The sequence below is a fragment of the Spea bombifrons genome, chromosome 4, assembly GCF_027358695.1.
Source record: "Spea bombifrons isolate aSpeBom1 chromosome 4, aSpeBom1.2.pri, whole genome shotgun sequence".
In the NCBI taxonomy this organism is placed as follows: Eukaryota; Metazoa; Chordata; class Amphibia; order Anura; family Pelobatidae; genus Spea; species Spea bombifrons.
In genome coordinates, this window is record NC_071090.1 from 101,581,604 (window position 1) to 101,598,717 (window position 17,114).

At 47.8% G+C, this 17,114-nt stretch overlaps 1 protein-coding gene across 3 annotated transcripts in view; it reads right to left on the minus strand.

The window, feature by feature from the left end:
• The window catches only part of KAT6A (lysine acetyltransferase 6A), a 28,229-nt gene extending 12,860 nt beyond the window's left edge, over positions 1 to 15,369 (minus strand). For 2 of the 3 annotated variants that reach the window (XM_053463025.1, XM_053463024.1), the window contains exons 1-3: positions 15,302 to 15,369; positions 12,482 to 13,275; positions 753 to 861 (exon numbers count right to left, since the gene is read on the minus strand). In XM_053463025.1, the coding sequence (XP_053319000.1) occupies positions 753 to 861; positions 12,482 to 13,069 (697 nt within the window). In that variant the 5' untranslated portion in view covers positions 13,070 to 13,275; positions 15,302 to 15,369. The remainder of the gene's footprint in view (positions 1 to 752; positions 862 to 12,481; positions 13,276 to 15,301) is intronic. The other variant, XM_053463026.1, reaches the window with a different exon arrangement.
• Between the last annotated feature and the right edge of the window lie 1,745 nt (positions 15,370 to 17,114).

Below are 17,114 nucleotides of genomic sequence, written 5' to 3' on the forward strand. Positions count from 1 at the left end.
GACTGGCTTCAAGTAACAAATTTGTGGTGGAGGGCAGCTGCTGCAGCATGGCTGCAGCTTCTGTGTCAGGTGCTCCCCCCTATTTTGGAAGAATGCACATTAAAGCACTCACAGACAGGTGGATAGAGTTATAATAACACGCCGTGTTCTTTGGAGGGGATGTCAGGGAAGTTAGACGGTCCCTTTTACCCACTGGTGTGTAGGAACGCTGCAGGCTCTGGAAGGAATTGCACCAGGATCCTGGTGCGACACCCAGTGGTGAGAGAAGAGCACTACACCTTCCATCATGAACGGCAAACAGTGACAGTTATCACAGATTCTGGATTGTAAGCTCTATTGGCCAGGACCCTCCCGACCTTTGGTCTCCAAGTTATAAGCGTTCTCTCTGTTCTGTTGGCTCACGGTACTTCGCTGCAGCGTATTCCGGTATAACGACGAAGTCACACGCTGGGCACTGCGCAAATTCCCAGTAATTCTTATAGATCTGCTTATTGGCCGGGGGTCTTAATTTACCGCTCTTATCATCCTGACTCGGGGTTCCGGGAACTTTGCTTTATAGTGAAAAGAACGTCACCAACCCCAATAACCTCTTAACTGGTGTGGGGGTTCCACCGGCCGCCATCATTGCCGTCAGTGGCAGGGCACGGCTTGTAGGCCCCATACTCCACGCGCATCGCTGAGCCGAGAGAGAGTGGGGTGCGGCTCACCCGTGTGACCCGGCGGACCGCTTCCCGGCAGACCTCCGTACTCACCGCTGTTGCCGCAGTCTGCGCACGAGATGAGCTCCTCCGGCTTCTTCTCCCGGTTATGCTCCTTCGTTCCCAGACAGAAACTGCATATGGGGATGGGTTCTGCTACCGGCTGCAAACACACAGAAACACACGCTCGTTATAAACGCTCACCACGAGCACAGCGAATACCGCGTGTATATTACGTGTATACCGCGTGTAAACTCAATAGCGTCCCCCCCTATTCACACCACAGAGGATCGGTTCCACAGCGACGAGCCATATAACGGCTGGACAGGGAGGAATGGACACACAAACTCCTAAACACGGAAAGGATTTGGGGGGAATTTGAGGGATTTTTAGCACGCGCTGCCAGTAGCTTCAGGAAACAGCATTTTTTTTATTTTTTTTTTACAGGGCGTTTCTGCCAAGTTTAGGACAAAATCTGTTTTTCGTGAAGAAAAACAAAGAAACAATGAAAAGGGCGGAAAACACAGGAAGAAGAAAAAAAAAAATTGATGTGGCCCCCCCCACTATACGTCCCGGTATACAAACCCCCCTATACGTCCCCGTATACAAACCCCCGCTACATGTGTGCACGGTACACGGGCCGGCTTCGGTACTGTACGGCATTAACCCTTTGCATCTCAGACCACAAGAGGAAACTACACGGATCTATACACAGGTGACAGCGTATTGCCCAATAGCGAGCGTCGCTGAGATTTTGTACCCGCGGTGCCGCCTCTCTAAACAAATGAAGGATTATAAGCCACGGGCCATCAAATAAAAGGACAGACCGCTAGTTTTAATTAATGTTAATAAACGGACATTGTGTTTGAGGCATCGATTTCCCCGTAAGGTCTGGCCGCCCGCGTCTCACCCGCCCGGTGTCACAGCAGATGCCCTCCATCCTCCGACCAGAACCAGGAGTACAGGAACGCGAGCACAGAGGGCTGGAGACACCCGAGTATCCCGAGCCGCCGACGGGGCCGCATCCGCTTACACACACGCCAACGGGACCGCATCCGCTTACACACGCGCCGACGGGGCCGCATCCGCTTACACACGCGCCGACGGGGCCGCATCCGCTTACACACGCGCCGACGGGGCCGCATCCGCTTACACACGCGCCGACGGGGCCGCATCCGCTTACACACGCGCCGACGGGGCCGCATCCGCTTACACACGCGCCGACGGGGCCGCATCCGCTTACACACGCGCCGACGGGGCCGCATCCGCTTACACACGCGCCGACGGGACCGCATCCGCTTACACACGCGCCGACGGGGCCGCATCCGCTTACACACGCGCCGACGGGGCCGCATCCGCTTACACACGCGCCGACGGGGCCGCATCCGCTTACACACGCGCCGACGGGGCCGCATCCGCTTACACACGCGCCGACGGGGCCGCATCCGCTTACACACGCGCCGACGGGGCCGCATCCGCTTACACACGCGCCGACGGGGCCGCATCCCCCCGGTCTGCATTTAAGGGATGTTTATGGGGGAAATACAACATAAAACACAACTTTCTTCAGTGCCGCACCACTCTGCACAGTACTGCAACAGGTATTTTACACCATAAAGACTCAAGCTGGTGTGTTTAACCATTATTCTTACACACACTGACACCATACAGTAATCCTCACAAACACCTTCCTGTAACACACGCCAAGATTCTACACTCATGTACACACATACACACACACTACACGCTGACACACACTACACGCTGACACACATTACACGCTGACACACGCAGACACACACTAATGCCGTACTGTAATATAAAGACCGATCTCACATGCACATACTACTCAACAAACACACACACTGGCGACAAAACTATACATATATAAAAATACACACTAACACTATGAACACATACACACTGAATATAGCACTGCAATACAACAGACATACTGACTCCTGCACTATACATATATACACACACTCACAGCACTATACATATACACACACTGATACTCCAGCACTATACATATACACACACTAATACTCCAGCACTATACATATACACACACTGATACTCCAGCACTATACATATACACACACTAATACTCCAGCACTATACATATACACACTCACAGCACTATATATACACACACTCACTCATACTACAGTATACTCTCACACACCAATACTCCAGCACTATACATATACACACACTAATACTCCAGCTCTATACATATACACACACTAATACTCCAGCACTATACATATACACACACTGATACTCCAGCACTATACATATACACACACTAATACTCCAGCTCTATACATATACACACACTAATACTCCAGCACTATACATATACACACACTAATACTCCAGCACTATACATATACACACACTAATACTCCAGCACTATACATATACACACACTAATACTCCAGCACTATACATATACACACACTAATACTCCAGCACTATACATATACACACACACTGATACTCCAGCACTATACATATACACACACTGATACTCCAGCACTATACATATACACACACTAATACTCCAGCTCTATACATATACACACACTAATACTCCAGCACTATACATATACACACACTAATACTCCAGCACTATACATATACACACACTGATACTCCAGCACTATACATATACACACACTGATACTCCAGCACTATACATATACACACACTGATACTCCAGCACTATACATATACACACACTAATACTACAGCACTATACATATACACACACTGATACTCCAGCACTATACATATACACACACTAATACTCCAGCACTATACATATACACACACTGATACTCCAGCACTATACATATACACACACTGATACTCCAGCACTATACATATACACACACTGATACTCCAACACTATACATATACACACACTAATACTCCAGCACTATACATATCCACACACTAATACTCCAGCACTATACATATCCACACACTAATACTCCAGCACTATACATATCCACACACTGATACTCCAGCACTATACATATCCACACACTAATACTCCAGCACTATACATATACACACACTGATACTCCAGCACTATACATATACACACACTGATACTCCAGCACTATACATATACACACACTAATACTCCAGCACTATACATATACACACACACTCACTCATACTACAGTATACTCTCACACACCAATACTCCAGCACTATACATATACACACACTGATACTCCAGCACTATACATATACACACACTGATACTCCAGCACTATACATATACACACACTGATACTCCAGCAGTATACATATACACACACTGATACTCCAGCACTATACATATACACACACTGATACCCCAGCACTATACATATACACACACTGATACTCCAGCTCTATACATATACACACACTGATACTCCAGCTCTATACATATACACACACTCATACTCCAGCACTATACATATACACACACTCATACTCCAGCACTATACATATACACACACTGATACCCCAGCACTATACATATACACACACTGATACTCCAGCACTATGCATATACACACACTGATACCCCAGCACTATACATATACACACACTGATACTCCAGCACTATGCATATACACACACTGATACTCCAGCACTATACATATACACACACTGATACTCCAGCACTATACATATCCACACACTGATACTCCAGCACTATACATACACACACACTGATACTCCAGCACTATACATATACACACACTAATACTCCAGCACTATACATATACACACACTGATACTCCAGCACTATACACATACACACACTGATACTCCAGCACTATACATATACACACACTGATACTCCAGCACTATACATATACACACACTGATACCCCAGCACTATACATATACACACACTGATACTCCAGCTCTATACATATACACACACTGATACTCCAGCTCTATACATATACACACACTCATACTCCAGCACTATACATATACACACACTCATACTCCAGCACTATACATATACACACACTGATACCCCAGCACTATACATATACACACACTGATACTCCAGCACTATGCATATACACACACTGATACCCCAGCACTATACATATACACACACTGATACTCCAGCACTATGCATATACACACACTGATACTCCAGCACTATACATATACACACACTGATACTCCAGCACTATACATATCCACACACTGATACTCCAGCACTATACATACACACACACTGATACTCCAGCACTATACATATACACACACTAATACTCCAGCACTATACATATACACACACTGATACTCCAGCACTATACACATACACACACTGATACTCCAGCACTATACATATCCACACACTAATACTCCAGCACTATACATATCCACACACTAATACTCCAGCACTATACATATACACACACTAATACTCCAGCACTATACATATACACACACTGATACTCCAGCACTATACATATACACACACTGATACCCCAGCACTATACATATACACACACTGATACTACAGCACTATACATATACACACACTGATACTCCAGCACTATACATATACACACACTAATACTCCAGCACTATACATATACACACACTAATACTCCAGCACTATACATATACACACACTGATACCCCAGCACTATACATATACACACACTGATACCCCAGCACTATACATATACACACACTGATACTCCAGCACTATACATATACACACACTGATACTCCAGCACTATACATATACACACACTGATACTCCAGCACTATACATATACACACACTGATACCCCAGCACTATACATATACACACACTGATACCCCAGCACTATACATATACACACACTGATACTACAGCACTATACATATACACACACTGATACTCCAGCACTATACATATACACACTAATACTCCAGCACTATACATATACACACACTGATACCCCAGCACTATACATATACACACACTGATACTCCAGCACTATACATATACACACACTGATACTACAGCACTATACATATACACACACTGATACTCCAGCACTATACATATACACACACTAATACCCCAGCACTATACATATACACACACTGATACTACAGCACTATACATATACACACACTGATACTACAGCACTATACATATACACACACTGATACTACAGCACTATACATATACACACACTGATACTACAGCACTATACATATACACACACTGATACTCCAGCACTATACATATACACACACTGATACTACAGCACTATACATATACACACACTGATACTCCAGCACTATACATATACACACACTAATACTCCAGCACTATACATATACACACACTGATACTCCAGCACTATACATATACACACACTGATACTCCAGCACTATACATATACACACACTGATACTCCAGCACTATACATATACACACACTAATACTCCAGCACTATACATATACACACACTGATACTCCAGCACTATACATATACACACACTGATACTCCAGCACTATACATATACACACACTGATACTCCAGCACTATACATATACACACACTAATACTCCAGCACTATACATATACACACACTGATACTCCAGCACTATACATATACACACACTCATACTCCAGCACTATACATATACACACACTGATACTCCAGCACTATACATATACACACACTGATACTCCAGCACTATACATATACACACACTAATACTACAGCACTATACATATACACACACTGATACTCCAGCACTATACATATACACACACTGATACTCCAGCAGTATACATATACACACACTGATACTCCAGCACTATACATATACACACACTAATACTACAGCACTATACATATACACACACTGATACTCCAGCACTATACATATACACACACTGATACTCCAGCAGTATACATATACACACACTGATACTCCAGCACTATACATATACACACACTGATACTCCAGCACTATACATATACACACACTGATACTCCAGCACTATACATACACACACACTGATACTACAGCACTATACATACACACACACTGATACTACAGCACTATACATACACACACACTGATACTCCAGCACTATACATATACACACACTGATACTCCAGCTCTATACATATACACACATTGATACTCCAGCACTATACATATACACACACACTGATACTCCAGCACTATACACATACACACACTGATACTCCAGCACTATACATATACACACACTAATACTCCAGCTCTATACATATACACACACTAATACTCCAGCTCTATACATATACACACACTAATACTCCAGCACTATACATATACACACACACTAATACTCCAGCACTATACATATACACACACTAATACTCCAGCACTATACATATACACACACTAATACTCCAGCACTATACATATACACACACACTGATACTCCAGCACTATACATATACACACACTGATACTCCAGCACTATACATATACACACACTGATACTCCAGCACTATACATATACACACACTGATACTCCAGCACTATACATATACACACACTAATACTACAGCACTATACATATACACACACTGATACTCCAGCACTATACATATACACACACTGATACTCCAGCAGTATACATATACACACACTGATACTCCAGCACTATACATATACACACACTGATACTCCAGCACTATACATACACACACACTGATACTACAGCACTATACATACACACACACTGATACTCCAGCACTATACATATACACACACTGATACTCCAGCTCTATACATATACACACATTGATACTCCAGCACTATACACATACACACACTGATACTCCAGCACTATACATATACACACACACTGATACTCCAGCACTATACACATACACACACTGATACTCCAGCACTATACATATACACACACTAATACTCCAGCTCTATACATATACACACACTAATACTCCAGCTCTATACATATACACACACTAATACTCCAGCACTATACATATACACACACACTAATACTCCAGCACTATACATATACACACACTAATACTCCAGCACTATACATATACACACACTAATACTCCAGCACTATACATATACACACACACTGATACTCCAGCACTATACATATACACACACTGATACTCCAGCACTATACATATACACACACTGATACTCCAGCACTATACATATACACACCGACTCCAGCACTATACATATACACACACTGATACTACAGCACTATACATATACACACACTGATACTCCAGCACTATACATATACACACACTAATACTCCAGCACTATACATATACACACACTGATACTCCAGCACTATACATACACACACTGATACTCCAGCACTATACATATACACTGACTCTGATGTGCAGTACTTGACCACACTGGGCGCTGTGATGTGTAGGGTGCCGGGTTCAATATGGCAGTGCCAGCCAGTTTTTAACCCACTTGTCCCACACAGCCCTGGGCGCCCAGAAGTGGCTTCTATTTGCCACGGCGACCTACAGTTTGCCAATCCCTGGACATTATAATAGGAGAACTGCGTTCATCGCATATATACTAACCTTCCTCTATCAAGCCAAAATAACACTGCTGAATCTGCATAATCATACAGTCTATACCTCTAGTCTACTACTTGTCACGCCCCGTCTACCCGCTGTACAGCGCTCCGGAATATGATGGTGCTATAATAAATACAGCAGCTTTATTGCTCGTGTCGGAGATGTCCTTTCAGCGCGTTAATTCCTTCGTGACGAGGCCACGATTAAGCTCAGGAGCATCTCCAGCAGGTTGCCGGGGGGGGGGGGACAGTTATTTGGCGAGGACGCATTTTGCTCCTAAAAGCCAGCGGCTGAACACGTAGGCAGCGAACAAGAAAGCCCAATAAAACAGATGTCTGGAGGAGGCTGGAGCAGGGAAGTGTCTCTCAATCGGTGACGTTCTATAAACACAGCGAGCAGAGACCGCAGAGAGGCTATAAATAACACGCAAGGACGCCGCTCGCTCGCTGCAAGCACTACCTACCTGAGCGGGATCCGAACGCCGCCGTGCGCTTAAACCCCTGCTGTTGCTGCAGGGGTTAAAAAAATAAAAAAAATATGCTTTCGGCCCCCCGGTTTCCAGCTGCCGCCAAGCAGAGAAAATCTAGCTGCGCTTTTACAGCAAAGAAGGCAACGAAACAAGAGAAAACCGCTAAATAATCCGCATGCTTCCCCAGGCGGACATTTTTGTATTAAATGCCCCAAAGCCCCGCTCATAAAACGAAATAAGCTACAAGCCTAACAGCGACCCGATGGCCAAGGTGCCCCCAAGCCCAGTGATGGTCTAGCTGCTGGTCATGCCCGTGGGCCCCAGTGCTGCTCCTTTCACGCCAGGGCCAGCAGCGGGGCAGACATCAAACCAGCTGTTGTTACCCTCGCGGGGGGGGGGGCGATCTGCAGCGTCGATGCACACAGATCTCCGGCAGCTCGTCTACCAGCAGCCGCGCCGGAGCGGGAAACGAAACGTCTCCATCGCGCACACCAGCGACGAGCCTGTCCCTCGCATCGATCCGACAGCCTCCTCTTCACTGATACTACAGGAGATAAAGCCGCGCTGGAAGAGGGTCAGCGAGAGGCTTCTGACTCTTAGTGACCGATAAGTGACTCGCAGCGCTATCACAGCCGGCAACCGCTTGCGGCTCGCACGGTGACGGGGAATGGCGAGAATTTTACATTATACACCATCCCTACGCTTAGGGGGTTCAATGCATCTTTCCCCATACCTTTACATTACACCGAAACCGACCGCACATCGTGGCCCCTGGGGTTACAGCGAGGAGCGCCGCGCGCCCCGGGCAGAAGAGCCGCCAGCTGCTTCCGTTAAAGTCGTTTGCTTTAACCGCTCACCGGGCGCAGCAGGGCTTGCGCACGACGTTCATGACCCCTAAAACGCTGCCGCTTATGGCCTTTTGGGTTACTTTATAGTCAAACCTTTGTTTGCCCCACTCCAGTGGTGCAGAAAAAATACCCCCGGCTGAATTATTTAATTATTGCCAGGACGGAGATGTTTAACACTATTGCTAACTTTCTACCAAGAGGGGGGAAAAAAAGAAGCCAGTCTCCTAAAATGAAGAAGCATTTTATTTTTATATAGTGCCTTCATATGCCACGGCGCTGTACAACGGGGTATCCTAGCGAGGTAACTGCCGGGTGCGGGTAGCGGGCGCTGCATTGCTGAGCAGACGAGGGTTTAAAGAGCCGGACATAAAACTTCAAACGCTTCGGTTAAACAAGCATTTATCTGATCATCAATCACAGGAGAAATACAAAGGATCGGGATTCCCGGTAACGGGAGGATCCAGGAGCGCGGATTCACAGATAACAGGAGAAGCGCACGCAGAATTACAATCTACTAGCGGCACAGGGGGCCGTGCACGGACCAACCCGGAGCCCGACGTACCAAGTTACTGCCGGCAGAACTCCGATACCGGCTTCATGCCATCAGAGAACCCATTGGATTCATCAAGCGGAGGCCGGTCAGAGTCTGACCCTGCCGGTCTACATACCGTAAACAGATTGGATAGACTCGGCTACGGCCCCCCGGGGGCGCCGCATTTCTCTTTTGTGCAATGGTTCCACCGAACTGCTCAGGCCAAGTTTAAGGTCTGAAAGAGATGCCTGCAAGCTCCTCGATGCCCGTATCGTGACAGAGGTGCGTTCCGCTACCCCAGAGTACATCCAAATCCACATTACCGTGGCCATCGTCTGCACCCAACAATACTGCCCCCGGAGGGGCAAATATCCCTGAATTACAGCAACATCTTCACCTCTCCGTTCCCAAGGGGCAAGCGGTCCACAGCTATACCCAATAAGCAGAGGTGGCTATGCGGGTTGGAAGACAATACCAGAGCCCATACAGCCGTTAATTATCAGGTTGCAACAACCCTGCTGGGAAAGGTCAGGCATACTACTAATCGGCCGGCGACACTCCACGTGATCCCGCCGGAACAGAATAAAGAAGTAAAAGCAGAGAGACTCCCGATTACTAAACAGCATAGCAGGAACGGTCCCATTCCCTTCAATATCCAGCACAACTCATTCCATCAGTTATTTATTCAATGGTTTCATAACACGGTAACGATCATCCATGTGCCGGCAGCCACGCGCGACGTGCATCACGCAACGGAAACGAGAACGCAAATTCTGCAAACAGAGAGCTCGGCCGAGGCTTAAAACTCCTTCGCTGCCGGCGAGCCTTCTGTGGGGCTCGACCATCTAAACGGCAAACAAATGAACGAAACGGGTCGGCTACATGATGCGAATAATCATTACATTTTCACCAGAGAATTCTTATAACATTATAATATATATAACATATATAACGTAGTCGGGCACAGACGGTTCCATTAACCTTTCAACTAATTAGTAAACTTTTCCCTTAACATCATTTTTCTCCAGACATGATTCACATTTTATTTTATTATTATTATTTTTACACAAAAACAGGTCGTTAGCATCAGAATAAATGTTACCTTAAATCTGTATTTATTACAGCGCGGGTGTTTTTTTTTGTAGATTTGGCCGAGCCACGTCCCTTCCCCGCGCTCCCCGGGCGCGATTCCAGCCACCGGATTCAGCCAATCCGAAAGGCATATTTTCTCCGGGGACGGCTCAACATCTGGAGAAACACCTGTCGCCAACCCCCGCCAGCCCAAGTCACACGAATCCATTAAGCGACTCGAGTTTCCCGCGTACCGGACTCGCCAGCGTTGCAGAAGAACACAGGCTGCGAACTTATTCTCAGTATAGTTTTACAAACCATTACATTCGCGGAAAGCAGCGTTCAACGGACCCGGTAACCGCGAAGCCGGCTTCTCACGCGCCGCTCAACACCAGACGTTCCCCCGACCCACGCAGACCGCTTGCGTTCACTGGAATTCTCCCCGCGGAGTTTACCAACAAAACCACCAGCGTGTCTTAACACCGTATGAAGAGCAGCAGACACGGCGCGATCCGTGGTTAACGCTTCAGCGGGACATCGCCGTGTATCACCAACGGCCCGTGTGGCAGGACAAAGCCCCGCCGCAGTCCCTTCATAATACCCCGCCGAGCAACGGGGGGAACGTTTCAGCTCAACCGGAGATTCAGCGAATAAACCCCTTTCCTTAAAGCATTCGTTTAAGGAAGAAAAGTTTTCACCTTATTAAAAGGCCTACGCGAGCCGGACATAGTGTGCCCTGCATATTGCATTGTTTAGTTCACTGAAGGAACTATGCATTACACAGGGTGGGGGGGGCTACACACGCAGGGGGTGGGGGGGCTACACACGCAGGGGGTGGGGGGGCTACACACGCAGGGGGTGGGGGGGCTACACACGCAGGGGGTGGGGGGGCTACACACGCAGGGGGTGGGGGGGGCTACACACGCAGGGGGTGGGGGGGCTACACACGCAGGGGGTGGGGGGGCTACACACGCAGGGGGTGGGGGGGGCTACACACGCAGGGGGTGGGGGGGCTACACACGCAGGGGGTGGGGGGGGGCTACACACGCAGGGGGTTGAACCTTCATAACATTAAATGAAATCAGAGAGCCGGAAGCTCCACTCACCTGCACACTCACACTTTAGTAAATAGACCTGCGTGTCTGGAGGTCAGTTAAACAAACGCCAATACGGCTAGTATCGCTTTTGCTGGTTTAACGCACAAATCTTCAAGGAGGAATCAGCTTACCTTGTCCTTTTCATGAGGGAGCAGACATACAGGGGGCAGCGAGGCCAGGGACTCCCACCCGTGCCTGCTCTCTACCGCCTTGGCATTCAGCTTATACAGCGAGCCTTCCTTGACAATTCTTCCGTGGCCCAGGGCCCGCTTGACCGCAAGCCGCAGCTGCTGGTGGAACGCCGCGCCGGTGTTGCCCCCAAAGGCGGCGGCGACGTCCCTCTGGCTCCGCAGGAACCGCTCGACGCTCTTCAGAGAGGAGCCCCCCGGCTCGGACAAGCCTTCCAGTGCCCTCCTCAAGAGCCGATGCCAGTCCACACCCTCCGGGCGTCCGTGATGCCTGGTAGTTTTAGTCATTGCGAATCTCCCAGGGTTATCGGGGTCTTTGTAAGAATTCTGCCCTTTATTGGAGACCTTAAGAACTGTTCCATCCTTAACACTGAGCTCTAGCTGCTCCAAGACCGTGTGCCGGTCAAGACCATGGGACGTGGACACCGCGTTGCAAAGCCGTTCCTCCGATGGGCGCTGCTTCTGTTTCTTAACCTTCCTGATGGCCTCCAGGATCCATTGCGTGTATAGAGGATTTGCCAGCTTCACCATGATGACTGTATATCCATAGAGGTTTAGCCCTGGTCCTGGAGGGAGGAAAGGAGGCTGGCACTGCCCGGAGGCTTGCTCAACATAGCATATGCTAGACTACAGTCACACCAGCCTCACCAAAGTCCGAGGGGGGGTTAACAACAGAGGATTTCTAATATTTGCTGGGTACAAGTTCTAAAACACTACCAAGGTGGACTGGTTCACATCTGAAAGGTAAAAAAAAAATAAAAAAAAGAACATCACACAAAGGCAGCGACAGCAAATAGTTAAGAGAATATTACACAAAAGCCAAATAACAATAAGCGAGGCTGTCTGACGCCAATACTTCTCTAGTATATATCGCTCTATGGCGGATAGAAACCAAGTCTGAAGAAAAATGAATGATAAGCTCTACCTGATTGCCAATGGTTGCCGGGAGATCACAATACCCCCCCCCCCTATTCATTTATCACAACTGTAAAGTTAGCATGAACAATAATCACACGCACGCCAATGTCCACCCGGCCCACAGGCCCACCGGCATGCCCCCGAGGCTCGGCGATCAGGTGGACCCAAATAACTTCTGGTTACCTATTCTAGGACGCCTGCTATTCTCCCGCGAACGCTCGGCTACTGGTAGCCATTTATGTCTTTCTCCTGCAGAAGATGCCGTGAAGAGATTACAATGAGAACACTCATAACACAGCAGAAACGTAGAATCTGACAGCGGTAGGTTTAAATTCCCTTGCTGTGCTCATCTCTACCACCTATGCTGGGAGGCGGCGCAACCCTCTTCAGTAAAGTAAAACTTTAGATTACATCTAAGCAGTTAACCTTCTAGTTTTAGACTAAGTCAGAATTTTATTTCCCTTATTTACATCTCACAAAGTCCTCGCACCCCGAGCTCCCAGTGTTTTTCCCGTCCGCAAGCAGGTAGAAAATGACACGTAGGAGAGCGCTCTCCGCGCAGCCGCAGGGGGGGGGTCTCGGCTAACGCCAACAGCTCGCACTCGCAAGGTGCATCGACAACGTTTACAAGACGACAAACGCCAAAACTCTTTGAAAGCCACAAGAAATCACTTTTTTTTTCTTTTTAGCACTTTGCAACCTAATAGCCTAGAAAGGGTTAATTCAGAGCGTAACACGGCAGGCAGACCATTCACCTATAAGGGGTAGCGCAGACTCACACCCAGAGCATGCAATAACACCTAACGACACGCAAACACAGGACACGCGTGGAGCGGGGTGCGTTAGCGCAGGGGGGGGACAGACTTTGCGTGGGGCAAACACACGTAAGAGCCGCGGCATTTGTTTACATCGCTTGTACACACAGCAGAAAGGAAGCACGTGTGACACGTGTCACAATCCCAGGGATTAATAAAGGAAAAGACAGCACGAGCCTTGGAATAGCTGCGTTACGTGATCCACCTCGGAGCATGCACGCACAAGCCAGGCTTTGCAACAGGTGAGCAGCGGAGTACCTAGCCGGTCGGCGCCCGCGCGCTGCGTTTACACATGCAGAGGCACATGCGGCATTGGCACGGATATGAAAGTTGAGATGGGTATGCATATGGACAGATGGAAAACACAGATGGGCGCACGAACACACACACAGATGGCACAGGTGGGCCCAGAAACACACCAGCGGTGCCAATTACAGAAAGAATACAATAGGATCAGGGGTTAGCGGGCCAGACCCAGCGTAGCGCACACACACAGAACACACATGTGACGGAACACAATAACACAACAAAGGGGGGACCCTGTCTGCAGCACAGCAGCTTCAGGGGGAAGCAGAGCAGCGTTACACAGCCCAGCGAGCCCAATGCACAGATATACTCAGCATCATCGTGGAAAGCAGCGCACTCGTTACCCCGCTCATCAGGAAGCTCTGCTGGGTATATAAACCAGCAGTCACTCACAGCCACAGTGTGGAGATTATTTACAGCAGCTGCTGCTCCGCTAGCGGGTTATAGAGATGCTCGGTAACACTACAGAGAGCAGCGTGTAACCATAATGCCGCCTGTGTGCATCCCAGGGACCAGGGGCTCCCTGTCAGCCCTCCCCGGGTGAGAGTAGTACGCGAGTCCCCGGCTTGCTCAGACGACGTAGGCCTCAGGCCAGGGCCTGGCAAGAGGTCGGGAAGCGGCCCCAAGAGAAGCCCGAAAGCTCGGGAACGGCCCGCAGCAACACACGGAGGAAGCGGAGAGAGGTCACGGATAAGAAAACATAGCGAAAAGGCTGGTCGCTTACCGGGTGTCCCAGGAGGCAGCAGCGACGGAGCGCGGAGACACCCCGGGCTGATGCGGCGGCCATCTTGAAAAGCGAAACCAAGGGGAGGTGAGCCAAAGCTGGGAACAGCGCGGGGGTGGAAAGTGAGGTGTTTGGAACAGCACAGAGGGAGGATAGTGAGGTAACAGGAACAGCGCGGAGGGAGTGCCGTTAGTGAACGGAACAGCCCAATGTAAACCAGTAGGAGGTGAATGGAACAGCCGGAACAAAGAGGCGGGGATGTTGTGAAGATGTCACTCCAAGGGAGGTGACTGTTCCAAAGTGGGCGTGTCTTTAGTTCATGGAAAACGAAATCTGTTACCAACCAGGAGGAGCTTGGCGGGAGAGGAGACCATGGAAGAGGCGGGTCAAGCAACAGCCGTCCAGGGCAAGCGTTGATTGGTTGGGTGACGCCAGGAATAAGGAGGGGCTTATGGTTGTTGTTGGAGGGATTCAGCAAGTCAAAGAGGGAGGAGTGGCCGAATGTAGAACAGCTTTCGTTTGCGGCGTAGAGGATAGAAAGCACAACCAAGAGCGGTCAGGGGAAAGGCGCCGGGAGTGGCGGGAGGGAGCATGTGACTGAGCCCTGGTGCGGTAGGTCGTTAGCGCCATTTTGTTTATGGGCAAAACAATAGCGCGCCATCTTGTTAACCCTTGCTGTGCTCCATCACGTACCTTTTAGAATTACCCTACATAACCCCACCCTCTCATGCCTGTACATACAATTAACTGTCATGGCATGCAAACGAGGTGTATTTGCATATATCAGTACGTCTAAATTACAACTAGACGAGTAGCGTGAAGTATAACAGCCGCAGGAACACATGCGTTATAGTGCTTTATGCTGACATATTTTTACTGCAGCCATGGTAACACATTTCTGGAAACTATTAATGGCCTGTTTATGGGGCCCTCTGTTCAGGGGAAAAATCGTAATTTATGATGTGTAGCCTGAACCTCATACCACCATTTTTATTAATAATAATATAAAATATGTATTATTGACGCTAATAGTTCAGTCAAAACCACCCATCAACCAAGTGTCCGCAGGCCTGACGTGATGCGGAATAATAATTTGATTATTAGTATAATTATATAAATAAATATGTGTATATATGTAACGTAGTTATCTTGTAGGATTACGTATATATTCTGGTGCAAAGTTTGAAAAGTGATTCTTATTGCTATGGTAACGTAAAGTATGGGAGAGAAGATTATTTAAAAAGTGGAGACGTTTTAGAACAGGACGTCATCTAAAACTATAGGGTCAGACGCTTAGATGTAATGCAAGGAAGTTTCACTTTACTGAGGGAGTGGTAGATGCATGGAGCAGTCTCCTTGCAGAAGTGGTAGAGACAAGACCAAGTTCATTCTCCAGTGTTAAGGGACATCATCTATTAAAAAGCTGGCGATCCTTGCTCCCTGATACTTGGCCATATATACAGCCAGGGGCGTAACATTGGCCCCTGCGCGTCTTAAGGGGGCTTCTAGGATTCATAGCGCTCAGGTGGGCCCTACCATGCAGGCACTAATGACATCTGCTGTTAATGACGTATCTGATTAGTTATTACAAGTCACATAAAGACATGTTAATTGTATTATTTTGGTGCGATTTCTGTCAATTAGCAACAAATTCTGGCCCACGGTGGCAGGTTGAACTTGGGGGGGGGGGGTTGTAGTGTCAATCCCTTAAACCAGGGACCTTTTGGGGTGATCAGGACCCCTAGCGTGCTGCTCGCCAATGGGCCGGTTACAAGGAAGATGTCTAATCTCCCCAACAGGTCCATTTACACTG